General features: G+C 39.1%; 1 protein-coding gene across 9 annotated transcripts in view; it reads right to left on the bottom strand.

Annotated features, from left to right (window-relative positions):
• Nucleotides 1–22,567, bottom strand: part of SVIL (supervillin) — a 105,795-nt gene that overhangs the window by 2,230 nt on the left and 80,998 nt on the right. For all 9 annotated transcript variants that reach the window (XM_027890192.1, XM_027890195.1, XM_027890193.1 and 6 more), the window contains 19 exons: nucleotides 20,518–20,668; nucleotides 17,821–17,898; nucleotides 17,652–17,738; nucleotides 16,416–16,593; nucleotides 16,008–16,180; nucleotides 14,595–14,750; nucleotides 13,705–13,841; nucleotides 13,048–13,195; nucleotides 12,786–12,931; nucleotides 11,771–11,946; nucleotides 11,526–11,670; nucleotides 10,866–11,142; nucleotides 9,055–9,206; nucleotides 7,764–7,869; nucleotides 6,726–6,933; nucleotides 5,796–5,929; nucleotides 4,966–5,121; nucleotides 4,427–4,570; nucleotides 146–267 (listed from right to left, as the gene is read on the bottom strand). In XM_027890192.1, the coding sequence (XP_027745993.1) occupies nucleotides 146–267; nucleotides 4,427–4,570; nucleotides 4,966–5,121; nucleotides 5,796–5,929; nucleotides 6,726–6,933; nucleotides 7,764–7,869; nucleotides 9,055–9,206; nucleotides 10,866–11,142; nucleotides 11,526–11,670; nucleotides 11,771–11,946; nucleotides 12,786–12,931; nucleotides 13,048–13,195; nucleotides 13,705–13,841; nucleotides 14,595–14,750; nucleotides 16,008–16,180; nucleotides 16,416–16,593; nucleotides 17,652–17,738; nucleotides 17,821–17,898; nucleotides 20,518–20,668 (2,874 nt within the window). The remainder of the gene's footprint in view (nucleotides 1–145; nucleotides 268–4,426; nucleotides 4,571–4,965; nucleotides 5,122–5,795; nucleotides 5,930–6,725; nucleotides 6,934–7,763; nucleotides 7,870–9,054; nucleotides 9,207–10,865; nucleotides 11,143–11,525; nucleotides 11,671–11,770; nucleotides 11,947–12,785; nucleotides 12,932–13,047; nucleotides 13,196–13,704; nucleotides 13,842–14,594; nucleotides 14,751–16,007; nucleotides 16,181–16,415; nucleotides 16,594–17,651; nucleotides 17,739–17,820; nucleotides 17,899–20,517; nucleotides 20,669–22,567) is intronic.

Below are 22,567 nucleotides of genomic sequence, written 5' to 3' on the forward strand. Positions count from 1 at the left end.
CTTGAACTGTGCTAAGTCCATTCTCTGGATCTTGGAGCTTGACAGCACAAACAAGCTGTCACAAACAGCACAAACAAAATGGTGCTGACAACACAAAGCACAGTTACTAGCAATAGAAAACAGCCAGTACAATGAAAAGATTTACCATTTCTGTGATCTCTGCGATGTCTTCCCTGTGTTCCCAACTTGGGAACATATTAGTGAACGTCAAAGGCTCTAGGCCAGCATGAATTAGATAGGATTTAGGGGGCTTCTTTACATTTTTTCCTAAAAACAGTCAAAATACAAAAAAAAAAAAAAAAAGAGAAAAAAGAAAGAGGGATGAGAAATTACAAATGGTACCATATTTTGCAAGGCAACCCACTGTCCAAAGCTACTTCCTTGAAATGTTTAATTCTTTCCCAAAAAGGTGAAGTAATTTAAGGCAGTAAGAATAAATTTCAATTGGAGGTTTTTTTCTTGAAAATTAACACGGAGTCTTCTAACATGTTCTTCAGTATTCTTAGACCTGCATTTTACTGTATCTGACCAAAGATCAAAACATATATGCTGAAGATCTCCAAAAGCTACTCCTATCCCAGTGCCTTTCTTGTCTTACAAAACCAGAGTTTGAATAGAGTAAACAGAGTGTGATGGTCTGAAATTAGCCAAATTCAGGTAAATGAAACCTTCTGGCATGCTCAGCAGAAGTGTCCTGCCAGCAGCCGACAAAGCTTAAGCTTGGAGGCTTAAGTGAGAATGTTTAAATTGCTCTTGGGATACTGAAGTGTAACACAATCATTTTGTTATTATGAATTCAAAGGAATGGGATCTGAAAGTTAACAGAGGCGTTAAAATAGCTGGATAGTATTTACTAATGATTTTCCAAGACAGTCCTGCTTCTTCAAAAAAATGCATGTATGCACACAGTATAGGACATGGACATAACCCTGCCCAGGAGTGATGTATCTGATTAAGTGATTAAAGTCATTATGCCACATCCTAATGAACACAGGGAATGATTTCATTCCCCAGGGATTTAAAAGCACTGATAAACTTCAAATATTATTGAAAAGAGGTAGACAGGCAGCCAGGCACTGAGAGAAACTAGAATTCAAAAAATATATTGTACCTTCATCTTACTCAGATTCAAACAACTCAGTCTAAACAAATCTTTTTTCCAGATGGGCAACAGAAAAGCTGATGATGGTGCAAAGCTCGCAATCAGGTGAAAGTAACAGAGCAACAGGACATGACCTCGCTTCTGAGAGCTGTAGCTTCTGTAAGAACTGCTTATTAAAAAATTCTGTTATTTCCTACATTCAGTCTGAGAGCATCTTCAATGCCCTAAGACTTCCTCCACTGCAGAAGGCCCTGGTTTTTACTGTAGTCCCTACCTGCATTTGATGCCTGTGGGCTGTTGGGCAGGAGGGTCTAAAAGAACACAGCCCCTCCCCATTGCTAAGGAGCACCCCAGGGAACTCATGCAACACCTGTGCTGAATGCAAACAGAGGGTCTGGCTGGATGTGGGAGTTCCATTAGGTTTGAAAAATCTGAATGCTACAAGTCTGGCCTTACATCAAATGTTGAGATTAAATTGATTAGAGAGAATATGTTCATAAGAAACTGGATATTAGAGGTAAAAGCTCTGTGGAGCAGTCTAACAAATGTATTAGAATGTGAATTAGAATTTGGAAAGAGGACTTCCCATTTGAGTACTTGATTTTAAACCTTCTCTTTCACATATTTTCTTTGTGGTTTATTTGTTCATTCTACCATGAACTATTAAAAAATACTTAAAAATCTGTGCATTTAAAAAGCGTGAATCAGTTCTAGTTGTGCTGCTCCGCTCTCAGTAATTCAGTCAAGAATAAAAAGAGAGTGGTGTTTGCAATGTTCCAGTATAGGTAAGATGAATTTGTATGTAAGTGGAGAAATATTTTCATTCTATGAATTCTGTCCTCAGCACAAGCTGATCATCTCAGTAAGAATCACTGAAGGGCAAACCAGATTCTTCCCTCTCCTGGCAGTGTGGAGCTTGACTCTCCAGACTGCTGATTTAGCAAATAAAACCACAGAAGAACTTTTAAGATATTTTGACAAGTTAAAGGAGATTTATGCACAAGGGAAACTGCTACATATATTCAAGGGATATCCAGAGCTGCTAATCAATCTCTTTTAAGCCATCATGTAGTCAAACACTGCAAGCCAGGAAAAGAAAAAGGAGAGGGGTGGGAAAAGGGGGACGTAGATGAGGAAAGAAATGGAGAGAAAAAATAAGAGAAAAGCATTTTAATTCTTCTGATCACTCAACTATATTCTGGTAGTCAAAATAATTACAGCAGCATTAACAACTCCTGAAATTAAATTTCTGCATCTTGATAAGTAAGACCACATAAGAGCTAGACAGCCCTGACAGCTTGATGCAATGAAGTTTTGAAATGGTTGACAAAATTACAGATCATGAAAGCAACAGACCACCAGAACAGCATACTTTGAATGGAAAAAAACTGCTACAGAAGTGTGCATCATCTTTAGCATAGAAATAGTACAAGTAGAGTTGGTCTTTTAACAGTAACAAACTTGTGCTGTATCTATCTAACCACACAGCCTGAAACTCTTGACAAATACCCATGGCAAAGAAGCTAAAAACCACAACTGCTGCAAAGTGAGCAAATAACCCAGCAAAATAACTTGTCCTATGATACTCGAGTTAAATTTCAGATCTCTGAGGAATCACTGAAGAACTTCCCACTGTGCATAAAACTCGAATGCAGCAAATTGAATCTAGTGCAGAAGGCATTAATCCCTTTTCCCATCATCAAACTCAAAGTTCAAGAAATCTGGAAAACTATCCAAACCTCAGCATGTGCATCTGATTCAATCTCTGGCTGGGACCAGAAAACATGACTTTCATTACCAGAAGATTATAGCACTGCATCAGGAACACCTCTCCATAGCCTGCTGAGCAGCTCTGGGCAGTTCATTGCATGGGCCTCTGTTCCTCTGTGCTGACCTTCATTGCTGCTGTGAAGCCCACTGTATGTGTGCTTCCCACTGTATGACATGGCTTCAAAGAAATGCATCTTAGCACTCCTTCTGACTTGCAAAAACTGGGGGTGGCGTTAAACAAGTAACTGGCCTCTTCTTTAGGAATTCTGCAGTCAAAGCCAGAGACTCTTCCAATAACTGCCCTGTCTTTAGCCCCCATTCCTAAACAAATGCTGCTGTTTGGCAGGGCAGTGCCAGAGACACCCGATGAACCACACTGAGCCATAATGCAGTCCAGTAAAGGTCACAATTTCACATTTCAAACTGCAGTACTGGTTTTCAGCTGTCTCCTGCCAGGTATTACCAACTCCACTCAGTGACACAAGACAACTGAAACACATCATTTGGTCTTACTCCTATTTGACCTAAACATTGCAAATCAAAGCCTGGCTTATCAGCATAAGAGTGGAATCCAACAAGGATATCACTTTTCCTCTTCAAATATACAAATGTACAAGGGAGACAATGGGTTACCATTCACCGTGTCACAAGCTATGAAGTTTATTTGCTACAGAAGAAAGCAGTGGCATCATGAGGTCTCAAGGTCTATAAGAAATCAAGATTTTCTTGCAAGAGGATACAGTTTGCACCAATTAAGCCTCAATGACTTGTTCACAGTGGGACACTGCTCTGAATTAATAGAACACAGCTGTTATTTATGCACTCTCTCCTGCACGGTAACCTCACACCTTTCTTTATTCATCCTCTGTCAGAAGATGCAAAGCCTGTTCCCAGCCTCACACAATGGTAGATGAAGTGAGAAGGCAGCATTATGGTGTTCTCAAAGAATCTCTACTAGTGCAGAAAATAATCTCTAGTCACTATACTCTTACATGATCATCAACTGCAGCTTGAATCACTGCACACTGAGCGGCAACAATTATCTTGTCGAAATGAGCACAGAGCTAAGGCTCTGTCCTCCAGAATTTCCAATAGCCACCAGTTTCCATGTGAGGCTTGTTCTTGATTTTCAAAGTCTTTCCACCTCCTCCACTAAATCAACACCCAGTTACATCAGCCAACAGTATCTTCATTCAGTCTTTTTGATACACAGAAGCTTATGAAATCTAAGAGGAGCTATACAGAAAGCATTCAGGTTTACGAGGCTGTGTTCTCAGTATTCACTTTCAGAGATCTGATACTTGAGCTATTCTCCTACCCGGGGGCACAGAAGAGAAATAAGCCTTTCCTCTGAGAATTGAGTTAGCAAGGTATCTTGGCAATTTGGGAACAATGCCGTCACTAGACAAATTGTTTGCTAAGAAAGAGTGGAGAATGTATCTTCAAAGAAACTGATGTTTATTGATAAAATTGGGGGAGCACCTTTCAGCTCAAGACAGCAAGGCATGGAAAGGTATGACACTCTCAAAGCAATCAGGCACAGCAGTCTGTTACCTTTGCAGTACTGGAGCACTGTCTCCATGGCGCATTTCCTGTCTGTAGCCCACCTGATTCGTGCAGATCCAGTGATTTTGTTTTCCACAGGCCACCAGCCTTGCCACAGGTACACTTCATGGTGATTGTCAACAAGGAACAATGCTAGGCAGTCGGAAAATAACAAACCCATCATCAGCCACTTATTAGTTCTTATAATCCCCTAAACAACCCCAGTCTCACATGCTTGACAGCATCACAACAGGATCATTTCACAGCTTACCAATCCCTGTTGTTAATCATCCAGCTCAGCCTCAGCTGGACTCTGATTCTCTGACATAAACAATGTATTTCTATAGCAAGCTTTTACGATAGATATACATTTGATTAGTTCTCAGCATCTTTGTAATAGAAAAATTTCTTATTGCTGTATAAGCATCACATGCACATAATTTTCCTGCAATAAATCAAGCTAAAAGTGCTTACAGCTACTGAAACACTGTCTGCTGCAGGATACAGTTATTTGTTTTCTTGTTACTTAAGTGTTTTAAAGCATATACCTGGTTGTGGGGCAGTGTAAAGATCCTCTTGCAAGAATGGCATGGAATTGATGACAGCAGGGTCTCTTGAAGGGTAAACATACTCGGTGGCTGAGAATTCTCCTGATGAACTACTGAGGCTGAACAGTCGGGGGGTGAAATTAAACTTTCCAGGATCTTTAAAGAACAAAATTTAAGAAGATTTGCAACAGCAAATGTCAGAGATGATTGTAAAAAATAATAAAAAAAATAATTTACAGTCACTTTTAAAGTGACTGTAAATTCTCTGGATTTTGAAAAATCAGGAAAGACAACCAGATGTCTTAGGGGACTAGCAACAGCTGTGAAGAAGTTGAGCTAAACGGCTGGCTGCCATCAGTTTGAATCTGATCCTGGCTAGTTACTATCAGTCATTTCATAACTGGCTGTTTTGCAGCTTAAATGAAGCAAGCCCATCTCAGACTTAGCTGACAAATTTCCTACTTGGTAAATCAATTCCCCTGCTACCTTTGTTGGCAGTTTCAAAGCAAAGGCTGGATGAGAATGTGTGCAGAAGTGCCTCCTAAATCCCTTCAGAAGAGAAGCAAAACGTATTGGTAACGGTGTTAACTCTTGCTCTGTGCTGCCTGAATACAGATGGGCAGCAGAAGAGGGGGAGAACAAAATGAAACACTTGGTTTTCCAGCACTTTCATTCTGGTATTACTTAACTCAGTAGATTTTCGGAAGCATCTCTCTGCAGGGATCATCTCAACTATCAAGAAGTTCTTCAAAAACTTTACATTAAATCTTACAATTACCATAGACCAGTAAAGTAAAATGTGAGTGCCAGATCCAAGAAGGCAGGTCTACCTTGCAACATGCAATCATAGGCCTTTCGATCTCTCCTTCCTAACGCATCCCAAAATCCCAAAGGCTCTGATCCTTCATCACATTCATGAATTGTCACCTTGCTGCTGCTGTGCAGCCCTGCCTCCAGTGGGCATCTACAAAACAGAAAGAGAGAAAGTGAACCCAGTGTTCCTGCCCCAAACACAGCTAACACAAACCTACTGGCCACTAACATTATTAGAACCCAAAAGTACCCTTTAGGCTTGTTGTACACTTTGTGTCAACACAAGCAGTTTGAAAAATTATCAAAAAACAAGATAGGGAATTTCAACAACCATTCTCATACCATTTCTGATCCCATTCCCAGAGTGGAGGAGATGCTCACATGAGCTCTCAAGTAGGGATTTTCACTGCCTGCTTTTGTAACTGCTGATGTTCTCCTTGCATGTTTTCCCAAAACAGTTTCCTCATCCTTATTCACAAGACTGGATTCTAATCCTCCTATCAACTGTAATTTAATTTGGTATTCAGATATTGAGCCCTCCAAATAAAAAGTGTCTGGTTTTTTTTTGCAACTGTAACTAGTACAGTAGGAAGAATGTGGATGCCCCATTCCTGAAAGTGTTCAAGGTGCTTTGAGCAACCTGGTCTAATGGAAGGTGTGTCTCCTGGCAAGGGAGTTGGAACTAGGTGATCTTTAGGATCCCTTCCAATTCAAACCATTCTATGAATCTATTAATAAAAGCATTCAAACTTCAGGGAATGTGATTACAGAACATGTATTTTCTCCCCTCCACCAAACCCATCACTTGTCCTCCTCGCCAAGCATGCGCATGTTGCATTTGTACTCAGAAGACAGATTTATTTATTTCAAATTTTCTTTGAGTCAGACTATTTTAAGTAAATTGATAGCCTATATAACCATCTCCAAAATATAGGTCAGACACTCACTGTTCTTTTATTTTATTGGCTGCTGTTCTTCCTACATCCTTGGTGTGAGATTGAGCTTTGCAGCCATGCCACAGGTAGATAAGAGCTTTATTTATATTGAGGACAATCATGGATGTCCGGGAGCGCAGGCTGCTGCAGTGACATGCTACTTCAAGTAAGTTTCCTTCATTGGGAACTTCTCCTCGCACGCAATATAGCCTCCAGTCACCTGGAGCAGACAGGAACAGTGCAGCAGTATTACACAGTCACATGGCATTGAAAATTCAAAACCTCTCCTCTGGAACAGCTATTCTCACACTGGATGAATTTCACCTACTGCATTACCTATATGGTCACAGAACAAACGAGCTGAGCTCCAGGTTTGGCTAACACTACTTAAGAAACCCTGGTACAGAAAAGACACCTTCTGAAATCTTGCTACAAGAGTACAAGTAATGAGAGCTGAAGAGCTTAACAGAGCAGTAGAGTCAAGTTCTGCTGTTTCATATGGGGGGAAAAGGAAGACAAATACAGTATTCCTGTCAGCTTCTCTTCCCCTCTGCACCTTGGGCATAGAAGGTCACATTCAGGTGCAAACTGGAACATCTCTAAGCTACACTTACATTGAAATTCTCCTACCTCAACTATATCATTCAAGGAATATGTTACAAAATGTAGTGATTGGGTAACAAAAGCTTAGAACTTTCCTTGGAGTAGAAGAACTGGTCATAAAAATAACTTCCCTCCCCCGCCCCCAGCTATGTAAAAAAGAATCTATTTTAAAGCAAACAGGTACTTAGCTTAATTAGAAACCAACTAGAACAATTTGTATGTGCATCAATACAGTCAAGCCAGCATGGTCTACAGTGAAAAAATCCTTTCTATGCTCAAAGAAGAAACAGAATACCTTGAAACAAAGAATTGCAAGGCTGTTTTAAGAGTTTCATGGCATTCATTTCCTCTTTCTACAGAATATGGTAGTTGAGACTGAATTCAAAGCCCTCCACAATATCTAAAAAAGGATTTTGGGGCAGAAGTTCTTAACTAACAATAATTTACTTTGTGCATTTTCTTCTTCCTCTTCCCTTCTTCCAGCATGCACAATCATCCCTCCTTGGAAGCACTGCAGGAAGCACGGGGGTTCTTTCCCTTGAAGCACTTGTACCTGGAAATTGAAAGCACCACTCTTTATTAAGAAATGAAGCAAGTATACAGAGTCAGGAAAACTAGTCTCCGTGGATTATTAAAAATTATATAGTTATGGCCACCCATGAAGATGGTTTTCCTTCTGCTTTAAAACTGCTGACTATTGTTTAAATTACCATATATCAGCATGCAATGGGTTTCAGATGTGGCCCACATATTAAAGAAACCTCTAGCTGGAATCCAACAATCCAGAGTTTCAGAGGATAAGGAATACCAAATAAACTTTAATTTAGTGGTTTAAACCCCAACCATTATTTGAACACTTTACAGAACTGGTCCACCTTGACCAATGCTCTTTGAAACTGTTATGGAGATAACTTAGTAACTGAAGTGGGCTCAAAATTTGGCGTAAAACCGGTTTCTGTGACAACATGCATGTTATCTGCTCACTAAGCATTGTATTTTGAGTATGAAACTGACATGACAAATTAAGCAATCAGCTATGTGGCAGAGACTCCCACACTCTTGAACAAGGGCATTTACATTTCTCTTCTATGAACTCCTGTCTTGCTGATCATGTCTACGCTGCTGTTAAAAAAATAATTACAGCATGATCAAGGTACAGGAACTACCTTTAAACCTCCCACCTCGTATGCTGGTAACAGTGAAGCCACAGCAAAGCCCAAGTCTGCCTAAAGACAGCTAGCTTGTCCTCTCAGCTTCAAACTAGCTGCATCTGCATTTGTTAGAATCTATGAAAAACAACGTAATTTATGTCTAATTACAGAGTAAACAAATTAAAAGTTTCAAATGTATTTTTTGCCTTGGCAGAAAGTGCTTCTCCTCAGCATTAGGAAGACAATTCTGTTATCTGAACATGTACTTGAATTGAAGGCATGAATATGTGCTTCACATATTCCTAAAGGGAGAGAAGACCTTCTCCTTCAGCCTTTCTCACAAGTATAATCTTTAGAAGTGAGATTTGGGAGTGGCAATCCATAAAGGAGATTACATGTCTCCGGCAGTTGGAGTAATGCCAGAAGTAATTCTGAGGTCTGACTATTTGTAATGGCAAGAAAAACTTTGGAGTTCTTTGGAGGCAAGAACAGCTTTGGAGGAGGCCAAAAAAGATAATTCCCATTTACCACTAGTGGCTAATACTGGGAAGGCAAATTTTACCAGGTCTGCCACCTAGGAAGCTTACCTGTGCTCCTCTCTCTTCATCGAGTTCCACTGTCATCAGTGCTGATGTTCCTTTCTCACTCACTGTGGAGTGCCTTCCTTGCCAAAAGAAATATACACATTTCTCTTTTCCAACAGCCCTTACTTGTTGCTCTCCTTTTTGTCTGCTTCCAACTGTGAAACAGAAAGCACATGCTGAAGAAAGTACTCTGGCTACAGGTTTAAGCAGCACAAGGTTTAATCTCATCTGCCAGCTCAGCACTATCCCATCCAAACCAGGAAAGATAAAATGTCCAGTTGAAGTAACATTAAGCCTCCAAGCCATCATGTCCCCATGCAAAGTTGGCATTATCTCCTCAGGTGGATGTGAGCCCCACAGGCAGAGAAGCCTGTGTTGGCGGGAGAAAGACATGTAGAAAGAACTGGTACTATCTGGAGAAAAATAACTGACTGCACTTGAGCCAATTTGCATGTGAAATGGTTATGTCCAGTTATTTTAGCAGAAGAGTGCATTATGGCTCATTTTCCACATTACACACTGTTCCTTGGCAGCAGGGAAACAGCAACTTTTTTTTTTTTTTTTTAAGGATTGCCATCTAGTTATTATGATAAGCAAATAATGTTTACAGCAAATGAAGTTCAACAATACAACCAATTATGGAATAGTTCACTCTTTTCAGCAAATAGGGAATAAACCGATATAGCTAAATCAAAGATTTAAGAAAACCCAAGAGTTTTAAAACAGATTCTTAAAAAAATATTAAAACTTCTGCCTTGATTCCAGCAGTGCTGAGCAGCATCCAACTGAAACACTTAGGAGAAAGCATCCTGTTTTTTTCAAGTTGAGAATATTCAAACCACTACTCACTTCTAAAATTAATGGTTTTCACTCATATCTGTACATTCAGCCCATAAAAGTACTGCCTCCTACATAAAAATTTATTCTGTTTTGGAGTGATGGAATATGTTTTCATCCATTTGGATTAGAAGTCTGTTTACAGTTCAGTATTAGTGAACTTCTCCCAAGACTTACAAGCTTTCATGTTTTTCTTGGATTTGCCAGTATCTGAACTCAACGATCTCAACTAAGACCTACCTATGTTTTTTGGCTAAAAGCCTGAAGCTGTATAACTGTTACACTGCTTTCAACTGATTTTAATATACTTCTATTTCGAACAATCATTTTTAGACTATTTCTATTTAATTTATCACAAAAGCCACCTATTCTTAGTTTAGTGCTAGAAGGGCGAGTTCCAGCGGGCTTCCTGAGCTGACTGAGTCTCAACCTTTACCTGCTGCACTCAGGCTCTTTGTCAGAACACTGTTGATTCTGAAACCCGCAGCAAAAGGTTTCCAGCAACAGCAAAAGGGACAGCAAGGGCAATGGGTTGGCAAGGACTTTTCCTGTCATTGTTAGTGATCTCAATCACCCAGCAAAGGCTTTCCTTGTTGCTCAGACTACCTCTCTTGCAAGACATTCAGATCACTGCCATTAGTCCAGCTGCCTTGTTATTTTGGTATTAAGCTGTGGACACAATTCTGGCTTAATGAGCTGTCCTGTGTACACCACCAATGCTGGGCAAAAGCAGAGATGGACAGCATTACATTTGTTGTATGAAAAATAACTACATTTTTTTTCTATTGCTTTCTTTTAAACAAAATAAAATAAGAGGCACTCCTTCTTAATGGCCTAGGAAGGCTAAATTAGCAACCCCATCCCTTAAAACAGTCTCTTATCCAAGGAGGTCTAGGTCTGGATCTCACCACTAAGAGCAGCAGTTTTAGTTGCACTTCTCCATGTTTCAGCAGGGTGAAATGGAATTGTTCACTAACCTGTAGTGCTCACCATGTACTTCCACTTCACCACATATGTGTCTCCCTCATGGAACTGCCCTATGCTTTGCTTAGGCAGTCTACTATAGTCGAATTCCAGGATATGCCAGACATCCACAGACGCAGTGATGATTTCAAACTGCCTCCCATCTTCTCCTTCTACAAGTCCATAGCCCCGGCCAATATTCATTCCATCCAAGACAGTGCCTACAGTTGTTTGAGGCACAGCTACCATTAGCATGACATCATATGGTTTAGAGTCAGATCTGGATTCTTCCTGCCAAAAAACACAGAGAAGAGATTTCTTTGAGCATAGCTTTTTTTCTTCTTACTCCAGAGTACCAGTCAAACAGTTTGACTGCTTCATATCTCAGTACTTTAGTATCTTTTGATGCCTTGTCAAAGCCACCTTGGCAGCATTCAGTGAGTTGCCTGGTTCATATGGAATTAATTTTATATATTTATATAAATATATAAAATAATATAGAAATAGTAATAACGCAACTCTGGGAGTTCACTGTAGGAGGGGATGTTCTGAGCCCTAGGCCAAAGCCCACAAGATAATAAACGTGCTCTGGATTCCCTGAGAACAAGCTTCCCTGGCTTCTATCCCAGCTAGGTCACCTAGTTTGAAATACCTAGCATGCTTATTATATGCACCTTCTGGTGAAGGGATTCACTAGAATTCTTCTCATTGAGTTTCTTCAGTTCTGTCCAGTCAAGAAATTTTTCTTTGAACAGTATCGTCTCGTTATGTTCTGTGAGTCTGCCAAACACAGCCCAGTCTGGGCGTCCTTGTCCCTTTCTGTACAAGGGAACAAGAGAAATAGAATCAAATTAAGCACTGTGAAAAAAGGACACGAAAACTAGGTATCTGCAATGAGAATAAATTTAAGTTACAATACCTGGGTATGAGGGGATTGCATTCTCCTGGGTCCAGAGGATTTATGTCACAATTGGAGTAGTCAAAGGTGCCATTCCACAAGTGTTTTGCCAGCTGGAATGCCACTTTTCTCTGTGCTAAAGTAACTTCCTTTCCATGCCATACATATACTTCACTGCCAAAATCAAACACCAGCACCTAAAAACCAAACCAAACACAAAACACTAACAACCTACTATTAGGTTAGGTGATACCCTGATCCTCCAGTTTCCTTGTGCTGAACAGAAACTCCTCCAAGTATGGGAGTTTCTGCAGTGACACTAACAAGCAGCACTGCAATACAAGTATGGACAGAGCAGTGGTCTGTACTGGGATGTCTAATTGTTGAGGATGACTGGAAGCAAAAACAGGGAATGCTGTGATGTGTATCTTTAGGTGGCAGCTAAGTCACTATCAGATTAGAGAGCTCTTATTGCTAAAAACCTGATTCCACTGCATGACTGATTGCTGGCCAGTTACAGCAGCTTTCCCTGATATTTTGACCTATGCCTTGTCCTGCGGCCAGGGAAGGCTGACAAAACACTACATGAGTAACTAGCTCAGCAAAGAGGCAGTGACTTGATACTTTCAAAAAAATCCATTGTGTCTTTAGTTTAGAAATCTGCTCTCATTCTGACTTAGATGGGTGAAAAGGTTGTTTGAAAGGGAAAAGTCTGCTAAGGATAGAAATAAAAACAGGGGTTTACTTTGTTTATATTTTCTGATATGCTACCTGTTTTGCACTTCCTGAGTCTGGAGTGAGCCACTGTTGACAAAAATGTTTACACCTCCTAAAATGGTATTTCACTTTAAAGATAACATGATCAAATTTCTTGAGACCTGTAGCACACTCTAGACAGCAAAGTGCTCAGAAGCCTTTCAGAAGTACGGAGGACTCAATTTTCAGTGATCCTCTCCGTGAGCATTTGCAGTTTCTGAGAGTCATTATCAGTTGCATGTTCCTCCAGTTACCACAGGAGCAGTAAGTGGCACGATACCTCTTTTTGTTGTAGCAGGGTGCATTTTGGCACCTTTCCCCAGTAGTCATCCTCAGGAATAAGCTTATCTTCTACAAGCCGGTAAATGCAATTAGTTTCTATTATTGCAGCTTCATACATTTCATCTTCTTCAGGACATCCAGCAGCTTAAGGAAAAGATTGTCAAAAATAATATAGGAATTAACATCTTTTACTAAAGAGAACTGACTCGACTATTTTACTACGATAGAACATCAGATATTGTAACTATAAGAATGCTTACACTGGTAATTTGTCTGTCCACCAAGGAGTTTCCAGAAGTCTTTCGCTGCATGGGTATGGGTATTTATTCCTTCTTCTATAGTCTGTATATAAGAAGCTCTACAGCCAAGTTCCCTCTTTGTCTGAATTAAAGTTGCAAGTTCTGAAGCCTAAGAGATTAACAATTATCTGAACAGGATTGCTTAAGTCTTTGGAATTCTTGTGCAATACTTTTGTTCAGGGAGAAGGCAAATGGGATATAATAGAGCAAGTAACAGAAAAAATGGTTATTATTTGTTGCACTAAATAAGCAAACACTGGAAAAAAGTTGCAGATATGCATTCATGCTTTCATTTACCTTAAAACAAGACCTGATCTCAATGAACATGGAATAAAAAGGACATCCTGCAATTCAGACTATTTTTGTTTGAGTCCAAATCTGCATCCTGAGGATATCCTCTTTTCTCTTGCAGCTTCACAACCTACATGCTCCTACGTCAGCTTTCATTCAGTGCATGAGCTAAAACATACTTTCGGGAATCCTGCATATCTACCTGTCACGGACCATCAGTTACACGCCACTTTTTGAGAGAACTGCCACCAAGGATCAATTTCATCAAAGAGACTTATACTGCAACAGTTCTAAAAATAAATAATAAACCCTCCAAATAGTACTGACCTTTGCTTTTTCTATGACATTTGCAAACTCTCCTACCCATAAGAAACATAAATGTGGAGTTAACAACAGGAAACAGTCTCCGCTGTTCAGTGACGAGGCTCTAGGTTCAACTAATCTTGTTTGAACATGTCTTCTTCCTAACGAGAAAATAAAGATAATAATATTCCTTCAACTACTACTATCAAGTGCCAAGATCTAAATTGTTTTCAATGACATACAAACTACCCTAGCACATTTAGCAAAATATATGGAGACAGACTCTTAAAGAAGAATTAAAAGACTACTGTGTAAAAAGAGTTTACTCACAGAAAACAAAATAACTGTTGTCTCATATCAACTAATATTTCTATTATTTTCTGTTCTTGGTTTAACAACTTTGTGTCCTTCTGGAAGAAAATTAATTAAGCAAATGACAGACAGCAGCAAAATTCCAGAACCCTTTACATTTGCTTAAGTGAAGCTCTGACAGAGTTTCTGTAGGCAGTAAAAAGTGTTAGGAATTTTACTTTGCCAAAATAGTAGCTATTATTTTTGCAGAATCAGATACACTACTATGCACTGTAAGGAGAAGTGGAGCAAGAACACGATCATATCACTTCCAAGTTCTCCATTGAGAACTGGAGGAATGGGACAGTTAAAAAATTTCCATAGGAGATGGCTAGAGTTTCTGAAATACTCTCTTTTCTCATTGGAAAACACACACCAGTGGTAAATGCAAACTTATTTGTAAAGTTTAACCTTTGTCATGCAGTTGTCACTTATTTTTTAAGTTTTGGACATAAATCTTGAGCTGAAGATCTAGAGCAAGCTAAGCATCCAACTGTGGTACCAACTCCCACATGTTACGTTCAGCCTATTATTTATGGAAAGGAAAAACAGTTCCAGCATACCTTTAATTTGCAGGAGCATTAGCTTCTTGTATGGCACAGCACTGTTGTTGGAGTTTTGCTCTGTTAGATTAACACTCCGCAGGCTAATGTTGCTGAAGTTCTCTTTGCTTGCCAGGCCAGCAAGTGCTACTTCTGAGAAATTTGAGTTTGTAGACACTTGTACATAAAAAGGAGTTGGAGAAAAGATACACACACAAACACAGAAAGGTCAAAATTATATTAAAAAATTGGGTGTTGCATTAAGAAAATAATTTCTGCCCATTATTTCCAGCTTTTCTTCTTATCAATAGCAACAGCAAAATCAGGTTGAACTCAGATTAACCACTATCCCAAAAGATTTGTGGGGTTAGGATTATCTAAGTTTCTAGATATCATCCAAGAGTAAACTGTTGGCATCAGAATTATGTTATTTGGCAGAAATACCAACTCTGCTAGAAAACATGTCTTACCCAATGTTTTGTGAAGTACTGTGTAGATCTTAAGTGCCTTATAAGTCATTAATAATAAAAGAAAGCGGAGATTCAAGGCTAATTAACTGATATTCCCTTAAAATTTGGCTCAGACAGTGTGATGCAATAGCCATTTGCATTTCAAAGTCTTAGTCATGTTTTACTGTAAACTTAAGGCCCAAATTCTTGGCTACTTCTGCTTGTTGCTCAACCAAAGACAAAGCACTTAATGAATTTATAACTCAGGGAAATGTTTCTCATGAAATGGCAAGAAAGTATTACACATATAATTAGTGTTTTCATCAATACAGTCAATGTTTAAAGATGATCTTTCTTTATTCAAATGTAATAAGGAAAACTTGTACCCCAAATGGTAAGAGTGGCTTGACAAACCTTTGAATAAATTTTACAAAAATGTCTTTTGTTGTTCTGCCTGGTTGTCAGGAGAAAGCAATGTCATAAGTAAAACACAAAGCCCTGTCACAAAGCACTGATCTTCTATGGAAATTAATCTTTAGGAGTCAAGAAGGCTAATTCTAGTTTCTGAGAGAAAATTAGGACCCAAAATTGAGGTCAGTGTACCTGAACAAAAGTTCATCTATTCTTGCCAGCTCTTGTCCCAGCATAACGTTATGTTGAATCTGCTTTCCTTGATCTCCTGTCCTCACCCTGCAGGCACTGTGGCACTCACTCTCTCTCTACACAAGGTGACTGTGCTAAAAACAAATAATTAAACCTACACACAGGATGGGGCTGTAGGTAGTTTTCGCTGAGGAAGTCACACACCCTTCTCTTCAGACCTCCTAGACAGTCTACATTCAACCTTATACCTCAGTCAGTTTATTCCCACTCAGAGAATATGTTCCAATCCTTCATTTCTGTTTTTTTTGCATTGGGATATTTTGTTTCACTCTTAATTAAAACAGCAAGATGGTGTCTTGTACAAATCATCCTCCTAGCTTACTTTTTTCTACTTTCATTCTCTTTGATTCCATGAAGGCAACATTCAGTCTTTGTTCAGTATATTCATGAAGAATATCTTGTCTTGCTGCCAGCATTTTCAACGGATTTCTTGAGGACTGGACTCTGCGTGTAGGCCTAACTGCACGTTTGTGCTCTGCCACAGAAGATATCAACCTGAAAAACAAGCAGTGTTTATGACCATCAGGTAATTTTTCTAGGGAGAATCGCCTAATGACAAGAAATGAGGATCAGTTCCTCAATTCAGGCAGGAGCATGATTTGAGAAATATGCAGAAGAAATGGCCATGCCCAGTACTAAGATACCTACCTACATGATGACTTAGAGCTGAACACTGAGCACTGGCTCTATGTCTGCATTCAAAACAATGGGGGGAAAAAGAAGTTCTTACTTTGGTGCATAAGGATCAAAGATGGCATCAAAGTCCTCATCAAGGTCCAAAGGCACTGAGGAAGAAGGGAAATCCACATGGCGATAAAATTTGGAAAATGTTTCATCATCATCCAGCTTCATCACCTCTTTCACAGATCTTCCTGTAACTGTCAGCACTGTCTCTTGCATCCCACCAACTGCAGGAAAGAAAGACCTTATCCAGTAAATAATCATACTAGAGTTTTTAACCCTAGAAAAGGTAAACACACCTTGTTTGGTAGTTGTTGGAGTGTGGATTTTTTTTGGGGGTGGGGGTGGTGTTTTGGTTTTTCTTGAGTATTTTGTGTTTATCTTTTTTTAACTCATGGTAGAAAAGTGTTGGTAAAGAATGTTAAAACAGTGTTAACTGCTACTGATATGCAATAATCATTATACAAAATGCTTGGGAAATATGGCTAAATTAAAAACTTGGGCACTATCAAAAATGAGTTGTTTTGGTAGGATGATATAATCATTTTAACATCTTGTATATATATTTCAACTTGCCTCCAAACATATCATTCCTTCCTTTGAAAAGATCTACTAGAAGTGGAAAAGTCACAACTTCAGACTAGTGAGTATGGCAGAGTTATTATTCTACACTAGTGCCTCCTCTGCTGAAATGTGAATGCATTTGTTTATGGTATCTGACACATTAGGAATTACAAAAGGTGTTTTGTCTTACAAATGGAGGACAGACATATGAAATAGAAACTCTGAAGAACTCTAGACAGCTTCAAAAATAGCAAACAAGCTGTACAAGGAAGCTGAAGAACGGCTGTAGAGAGTCAGTTTTGAAAAAAAGCAGGAAGGTGAATGAATTGTCCTTGGAGGAGCTTAGTGTCCTATCTTGATTTTACTAATACAAAACTACATTTAAAGCTGTTTCACTATATGGCAATATGGTTCAGACTGGCTGTGTGGCTTTAAGAAATTTTGTTCTCAAGAAGGATGTGTACATCATGTGTAGAGAAATAAGAAAGTTATTTTGGCTTTTTTGATTTACTCTATTGTACATTTGTAATATAATAGAGAAAGGCTTTTCTTCTTAAAATTTAGTAAAGACTGAATCACAAAAATAAAGCAAGTGATCAGTAAGTGCAGTCTGAAAAAAATATTCAGTTTCTGTTACCAGATATTTTAACTAAGAGGTACTTAAATCCATTTACTGAAGTAAGAGAGTGGACACACTGCTGCCTTTGGTAACTCTACCAACCTTTGTTATTCAGTCTTCCCAAGAACGATTCCAACTTGTCAAGTTTCATGTCTGATTCCAACTGCATATCAGGCCTGGCTTCAATTTCTAAGCAAACCAGAAAATAAAACTTGTGAATTGACAGAAAGCAAAAAACTCTGGACTTACCTCAGCCATTTTTATTCCTTACCTTCCAAGGGCTTTGTAGACTTCTGCCGGTTACTGTAAGGGGATGCTACTGCTGTTAGAGCACTTGGAGAAGCCAGGCCTGTGTAGGAACAGAGAACATGAGAAATGCAGTTGTGACTTCAGCCCACGTTCCCAGCAGTGATGACAGGGAAGCTATTTAGGGAAAGCAGATGAGCCTGGACACTTCCTACAGCCTGGAATATTTCCCCAGCCTCCCTAAATCATTGTATTAGAGATGGCAGAATGCACTGCCCTGCCTGCTCCTTTAATCAACCCCATTCACAAGAACAAAGATTCAATTCCAAGTGTCTGTAAGCAAGCTAACACAAAATACAGACTTTGTCTTGAATACAGTAATTTTACACCTTTTCAAGATAGTAGCAGTTCATTTGGTCTACGTTTTGGACTCCTGCTCTATCACAAGCCACATTTTAAAACCATGCAAGTGTTCTGCACAAAAAGATATGGTTAGCAAGGAAACTTCACCTCCACCATGCCCTCACCACCTTTTTTAAATTTAAATGCATCCCTATTAATACATGTGGCAGGATGCACTTTTAAGAACACATGGAAATGGAAGTGGAAACAGAAGTCAGAGTTCCCACCATATCAAGCACTGCTCTCTCCTTTTGTTGCACTCTCCTCCACCCTTTTCAGTAACTATCATAAAGCCATTCATTCTAGACTCAGATCTTAAAGCAATTCATTCTGGACCCAGTGTATAAAATAAGATGATTTTTGTTTAGTTCTTTCCATGTGAAACTACATTGCTCTAGTAACAGAAATGGCACTCTATAGGATTCATGGCAACCCATAGGATTCATGGGGTTTATGAGGCAGACAAGCATACTGAAGCAAAAAATTGCATCTACTAACTCTTGTTGCCTAGACTTTCAGTAAACGGGGGAACAGACATTTACACCTTTCCCTAATATCTATTTTCCACTTAGCGATAGCTTACTAATTACTGAGCTATGTAAGTTTAAGCCTTTAGTTATTTTATCAGATTAAACCAATGTTATGCTGGGAGAATATATACTAACCATGTTTCCACTATCTTTACTGCAAGTCCTAGCAAGTCCTAATTTTCAACACCAAGATTGATTTAGAATATAACTGGGCAGCTTTTCCACAAGCAATTTTTCTCCCTTCTACCTAAGATATTCAAAGTTCCAACAGGTTTTAAGTCAGTGGGTAAAGCCTTCATCAAGACATACTTGAGAGGACACAGTTCTTAAGCAGCTCTACCAGGACTTAATCCACAGCACCACATGGAGAACTGCTTAGTAAAGGATGACCTTCCAATTAAGACTGAAAAATTTTCAGCCATAAGAAGCAATTAAAATACAGCATCTGTGCACATGCATATAACAAAGAGGTAATTTTGCATTTCTTTCTCATAATCTCTTAAATTAAAAGCTGATCATGATAGTTTATTCTTTGTAAAAACAACACACTTTTAACTAAAATCCCACTTGAGGTACTTTTTTTAATGCCACTGTCATTGTGTTACCTTACTTCTTCAAAGGAATGATCATAGCACCTAAAGAGACCCCTTCAAAGAAGAACAATGCTATCATCTTCTATTCCTTTCCAAAGACCAATATATTGGGGGGGGGGGGGGGGGGAAAGGAGAGAGAAAAGAAAAAATCTGAAAAAGCAAGTCTGTGGACAGCTGAACAGTTTTTCTTGGTGACTCTCCAAAGTAGGTTACTCTTTACACACTGACCACTGGCGTTTCTAGCAGCAAAACAATGTAAGCAGCAGCTAAAATATTTTACTAATAGATGTAATTCCTAATATTGTGTATCTGTTTATCTGCCAACAGAATGTGGCTTGTATTGCAGTTACTCCTGTTGCAATATTGCCCTCGATCTAAGATGATTTTTTTTTATGGTTGTCATTTAACTCAAGGTTTGTTGTTCTTGTGTTTAATAACCAAGTTCTTGTAACAAAACAAAAGCTAGTATTCATTAAGCAAAAGGAGGTCAGTTTAAATGCCTCCTTCCCAAACCTATCATCTTCCCAAGAGCACTGTGAGAACAGCTACATTTCTACCCTGTGCAGCCTTCAGAGACTCCTGTCCACTTCAGAAGAATGATTAGGTTTCAAAAAAGTGACTGAATTCAAAAAAAAATCAACACTGCTCCCTTGCCATTTCTACTTCCTGATTCTATGCAGAACCAGAGAATCTGTCCAGTGATTTCTTCAACCAAACATAGCACTTCAAGTTGTTGTACAAGACAGCATCCATAAAAATAACACTTGTTTGCTAAATATTCCCAGCGTTCCTAAGAGTGGAGGGAAGTGCCAGCAATAGCAACTAGATTTCACAATTATTCTCTAGACAGCGCAGCTGGGTTTTCAAAGGAAGAATAAATAAGAAAGAATAATCCAACTGTGCCCTCTGGGTTGTATTAGAAGGAAAAACAAAACATATATCCCTGTTCAAGTGATAACTTCCACCACTCAGAGCCCCTTAATAACTGGATGGCAGTGCAACAGGGCAGACCAAAATGGATCCATATGACGGCCACAAGAAACTAAAGTGAACATCCTCATGACATGATATTCAGCTGAAACAAAGTCCTCCTCTTGCTAAGCACAGATACTGTCTCTGCACAGCTTTAGCTTGACTTTATTTTGACTAGACAGATAAGAGGTGTCTTATTTATACTGGGATCATTTCATCACTGACCTTTTTTTACCATTCGGCCAGCTACAGTGAACTGTGTGGAGTCATTGGCTGCTCCTTTACCCTTGGACTTCCAGGCTTCTTCTCGAGCTGTAATCAGGTGTTTCCTTTCCTCAATGGTCATTTGACTCTCCTGGTTATCTGCCATTCTTTGCTTTTTGGGGGAAAGAGAGAAACAGGTGTTTAAAAAAAAGATAAGTGACCAGGATACAGCTAAAGATTGGCTGAACATTTCAACTGCCAGATGCAGAGGGAAGGGAGCAGGAGAACAAACTACTGAAGTGAAGTCAACAGACACAGCTTAGTGACCCTCAGATACTTCACTGTCTTGCTGCCCCATTACAATGTGACTATGGGGTTTTGGTCTGTGCTCTTTGATATTTTCTTGAAACTACCACCCAGGGCAAACAGTCCCCCTCTAAGGAAAACAAACCATTCCCTCTGCAAATGATAGAATTTCTCAGATCTCGTTCTTTTGAAGGATGACTTGCTACACAAGTGAGATCACTAAACTGATGCTGAGCAGATGTTTTCAAGTGTGCAAATCTGTAGGTGGCACAGGGAATAGCATTGAAATGGTGTAACTCCAGTGGATCTGCAGGTGGCATGTGGAATAGCAATGAAGTTGTGTAACTTCAGTGTGTGATTCCTGAATCAGTCTCTTACAGTAACTCAATTCTCCAGGCAGGATTAGCAGCCTTATCTCTCCAGAGGCTGCTCACTTTAGTTCCTATGTCAGCTTGCTCTACTAAATATTTTTCCAACGACTGTGATCATCTCCACCACCCCCTTTCTCTCTCTCTTTTTTTTTTTTTTTTTTTTTTTTTTTTTTTTTTAAGGTGACCCTCAGCTTTCCTTGCTTGCTTTAGAGGTTATCAGCCAACAGCTTAAGTGATCAGAAGCAGCAGGTGAATTATCATAGTGCCCTCCTAACACAAAGGATTGATGATGGTGCATTAAATAGGAAAGAATCTGAATTTACACACTCTGATGTAGCTAGGTCAGGCCAAATAAATATTATTTTAATGCATTTAAAAAGTAGCAACATTTCAGGGATTATACTGCATAGAAATCAGATGTAAAAGTATTTTTAGTGCGAGGGACTGTCAACTCTGGAATTACTTTCAAGTTGCATTTAATTTGTCATTTTTCTTCACAACCTCGCTGCTAGAATTGGAAAAAAAATTAAAATCTCAAGCTTTAACACAGCTCTAACTCATGGTACCACAGAGAGAAAATGCAAAAGTATGCAAAAGCTTGTGAACATAAACATTCTTCTTCTTTCAAGATACAAGAAAGAGATATAAACTCACTTATGTTTTATTTTCTTAAAAATCAACCAGACTAAATAAACAAGTCACTTTATATAAAAACGATTGTGACTGCAGGGGACACACTAAAATAGAGATTTCATAGCTTTCAGCATTTACCAGGATCAGTAGCCATTAGCCAGAAGAGTGAAGACAAGCCAGGAAATGGCTTGTACAAGGACTAGGACCATGATAGCCTCCACTCCTTCCCTCTAGTTTCATATATCTCTGCAGCCTTCTGCAGTGAAAATTCCTTGCAATTTATCAGGAAAGAGCACTGGGCAGCCAGACAATATGACTGCAAGCCACAATAATCAAGATGAAAAACTCTGATTTTTCCCTAGAACTCCAAAATGTTCAATAGAAATAACAACATGTAAGTCTCTTCAGCATCATTTCCTCATCTGTCAAAGCCTCAGAATGCTTTAAAGAAAAAAAAAATGAAGTATCTCTGTTTATTTCCCTAAGTCTGTACCCATTCCAGTGTCAGCCACTGTTCTGGGATGAACAGCTGGTAGAAAAAAACATAGTAACATACTAAAGGAGACCTGGGCAGAAAATTAATAGATACCTAATCAAATCACAAGGGAAATTTCATACACAAAACTCATACTTTTAACTTAGTAAGGGTGCTGACTTCTATTACAATATGAAGGGAAGTGAGGGAGAGGGAGAAAGAAGTAGAATCATATGGATTTGGTTTGGGTTTGTTTCTTGTTTGGTTTGGTTTCTTTTAAACTTAC

The sequence above is a fragment of the Empidonax traillii genome, unplaced genomic scaffold (assembly GCF_003031625.1).
Source record: "Empidonax traillii isolate 1590-97213 ecotype Southwest subspecies unplaced genomic scaffold, ASM303162v1 scaffold280:size897971, whole genome shotgun sequence".
Lineage (NCBI taxonomy): Eukaryota > Metazoa > Chordata > Aves > Passeriformes > Tyrannidae > Empidonax > Empidonax traillii.